Below are 3,510 nucleotides of genomic sequence, written 5' to 3' on the forward strand. Positions count from 1 at the left end.
ATCTGAGCAGCCGACTCAGCCATTCCTCCCACCTGGGTCCGTGTGCAGACACCCTCCAACTCCAACAACACAGTAACCGATTTAATAAAGGAACTCACCAAGCTTAAATTGCAATAAATTTACCAAACATTTCCACTGTTTATGGAGCTTTACAGTAAGAAAGTATCAACAAAGCAGGCACATCCGTGTACAAAGTGTTGCTGTCGGGTGCTTCCCACGCCTTCGTTCCTGAAGTTGTCCCTCTGTCCTCTGCGCCGGAGGGGTCTTCCTACCGGGGAATCGCCCTGCGTGGCAGCTCTCACCCGGGACCTGGGAGCGTCGCCCCAGGGAACGGACTTGCCAAGGAGAAGTGCGGTTGGGGCGAGCTAACCCCAAACATCGATTGTAAACTTTAAAATGGAATCCAGATACGAAGAGACACAGAAAAGAAGAGAAACCTCCCAGACACAGAAATGACAACACCGGAGGGCCGTTCTTGCGGCGGGGAGGCCTCGCGCTGGGCCAACAGCCCGTGGAGATGCGCCCCCAAGGCCGAGGCCCGACTCTGCGCCCCGCCAGCCTCGGTCTCCTCGGGGTGGTGGCGGGCGGGGAGGTGCGCGGCGTGGTCTGTCCGGGATTTAGCAGGCCCGGCCTGGCTCCCAGGGGCGCGCCGCCTCGCAGGGCGGCCGGCAGCAGTAGGGGTAGGAGGCGTTGAGGTCGGGGTCCGAGGGCGCATACCCCGGGAGCTCCACGGACGGGTGCCCTCCGCAGCACACCTCCACACCTGCCTCGTCCGACGCGTGGAAGACGCCCACGTTTATGTAGGAGACAGCGTGGTGCGCCGCGAATCCCACGCAGTCCCCCGGGGCGGCGAAGTCCGACTCCTCCGGAGACAGAATGGAAGCCTCGCTAGGGCGCGGCTGCAGCCGTCGGCCCCGCCGGCCCCGCCGGCCCCGGCGCACCCGGGAGGCTGGCAGCTGCACTCGGAGACCCGGGCCGCCCCGGGGCCGCGCCAGGGCCCGACTGCCCCTCCGCCGGCCGCGCCGGCCGCGCCGGGCCTGTGACGACCTGTAGTTCTTGACCAGCAGAAGGCTGAGCAGGCCCAGGAGGCACTCGAGCGAGTTGAAGACGGTGGACAGCACCAGGCCCCGCTGGTAGTCCTTCAGCTGGCGGCACTTGGCGGACGTGGCGCTGTCCAAGGTGCTGCGGGGGCGCGGCGCGCCGGGGGCTGGGCCGGGGGCGGCCGCCGCGGGGCCCGGGGCCGCTGCCGGCGCGCGCGGGGGCAGGCAGTAGTGGGAGTACTTGCGTTCCACTAGGGACACGGTGTCGCCGTCGATCACGGCGCCCGCGAAGGCGCTGAGGACACCGAGCATAAAGACGAGGACGCCGAGCAAGAGCAGGTTCTGGCTGTTCACCGGCCCCGGGGGCCCGACTGCGGCCCCGGGCTCGCCCGGCGCAGCCTCTGGAGAGCCTCCCGGGGCTGCGGAGACCCCGAGCCCCGGGCCCGACCCCGGCCCCGCTAGGGGCGCTTCTCGGGGCCCGCAGCAGAGCAGGGCGGCGCCGAGCAGCGAAAGGCCGGCGGCCAGCAGCAGCCCGGAGTAGAAGGCGCCGGCGGCCGCCCCCAGCCGGAACGGCTCCCCGCGGAGCTCCGAGCCCAGCGAGAAGCACTTGAGGCCGACGGCGGCGGCGCTGAGCGCGCAGGCGAGCAGGAGGCAGGAGGAGAGCGCGGCGCAGGCCCCGCGGATGCTCCACTTCATCCTCCGCGCCGGAGCCGGCCCGCACCCCGCGCGCCTGCCGCCGCCCGCCGCCGCCCCCGCCGCCTGCGCCTCCTCCCGGCGCCGCGCGGCCGGACCGCCGGCCTCCTCCTCATCCTCCCGCGTCCTCCCGGGCCCGCGCCGCCGCCGCCGCCGCCGGAGCCCGCATCCTCCGCCTCCCGCCGCTGCCGCCGCGGCCCCGCGCCGGGAACCGATGCGGCGCGGAGGAGCGCAGGGCGCGCGCCCCCTCCCCAGCCCGCCGCGCCCCTCCCAGGACGCGCGGCTCCCAGCACCCCGCCCGCGCCCCGCACGCCGGGACCAGGCGCCGCCCAACCCCGCCCCCCAGCCCCGCAGCCCCTAGGACGCTCCCCTGCCGCTTCCCCAAGCAGAGGGCCCCCCCGCGCGTCTCTCCACCTTCCTCCGGGTGCGCGCGCCCCTGGCCGCACTGGCAACGCCAGTCCCCGCCCCGGGGCTTTCTACCCAGGCGCCCCAGGCCCCACCCGCAGCACCTCCCACCTCCTGCGCGGTACGTCTACGGGTCTCTGACAGCGCGGACCGGGCCGCCCTCCTCGTTCACCCGCTTGCCGGAGGCCACGAAGCCTGAGGAAGTTAGCTGGGGTGCCGGGGAGACCGGAAAGCGGGGAGCCCGGTGCGGGACGGGGGGCGTACGTGGGAGAGCCTGGAGGAAGGGGAGGGGGGAGGAGAGGCGAGCCCGGGGGAGAGGCCGCCCGGGTACCCGGGTCTGGGCGGAGGAGCTCGGGGGCCGGGACCAGCCCGCGGGGCTTGACCCGCACCGGCTCGCGCACGCGGTGGGAGGGTGTTTAGAGGTGAAGTCTCACGCAGAACCTTGGATAAGCCCTTCTCTCCGGGTCAGGCAGGTGTTTCCTCCCCCAGACGCCGGTGGTTGTGAGATAATTTCATTCGAAAGCGGTGCAAGGCCTGAGTGCACCTGGTGGAGGGGATGGGGGCTTAAATCGCCTCGTTCCGACCGAGAGATCGCAAGGTAGGTGAGAGAAAGGCGCGCGGATGGGGGCGGGGGAGAGATGGCCTCCCCCAGGCCGCTCTGGGCTCTCCATCCGTTTCCCAACAGTAGGCCAGGGGAGGGGGGGGTCTCTGGAAGGTCCGCGGAGGTCCCACGGGCCGAGCGGCTAGGCCTGCGTCCGGTCCCTTCGGCGCCGTCCCTGCTGCTGCAGCCCGAGGCCGAGTTAGACTCGCCCTGTCCAACGATCGCAGCGGTAAATAACTTTGGGCTGGATCCGGGAGAGGCAGGCGTGGCTGCCGCGAGAGGACGCGGGTGTGCGCGCGCGCGTGCCGGGGCACCGTGAGAACACACCTCCGCTCCTCCGCCCACTAGCAAGCTCGAGCTGTGGAGACGCCCCCGGGGCGCACAACCTCTTGCCCTCCGCACGCAATGCCGTTGGCGTTTCGTGAGCAGCGACACGGCCCTCGGAGGCCCCTGGCGGCCCCTGGCGGCCCGACAAAGCCGCGTTCGCACTCGCCAGCAGCGCGCGCGCAGGGGCCCCACGCCCACCGTTCGCGGAAACCATCTGCCTGGTGGATCTGCAAAAGCCTTTCCGCGGCCATCGGCACATTTGCGTGGGACTAACCAGAACGGCGGCCGCGGCGGGAAGGAGCAGGTTTCACAGCAGCAGCTGAACCTCCTCGTTCTGCCCCCCTCCTTCCCCCCCCCCCCCCGCCCCCGCGCGAGGACTTCCCAGAACCGCAGGGTGAGCACACTTCCTTTCACTTCGGTGCCCTGCGGGTTTTAAAAGGACAG

The 3,510-nt window shown here is 71.1% G+C and overlaps 1 protein-coding gene across 1 annotated transcript; it reads right to left on the reverse strand.

Moving 5' to 3' along the window:
• On the reverse strand, positions 1-1,973 carry TMEM271 (transmembrane protein 271). The gene has a single exon (XM_053922988.1). The coding sequence runs from the start codon at positions 1,734-1,736 to the stop codon at positions 618-620; it is 1,119 nt and encodes a 372-aa protein (XP_053778963.1). The 5' UTR covers positions 1,737-1,973; the 3' UTR covers positions 1-617.
• Between the last annotated feature and the right edge of the window lie 1,537 nt (positions 1,974-3,510).

Source organism: Desmodus rotundus, chromosome 4 (genome assembly GCF_022682495.2).
Source record: "Desmodus rotundus isolate HL8 chromosome 4, HLdesRot8A.1, whole genome shotgun sequence".
In the NCBI taxonomy this organism is placed as follows: domain Eukaryota; kingdom Metazoa; phylum Chordata; class Mammalia; order Chiroptera; family Phyllostomidae; genus Desmodus; species Desmodus rotundus.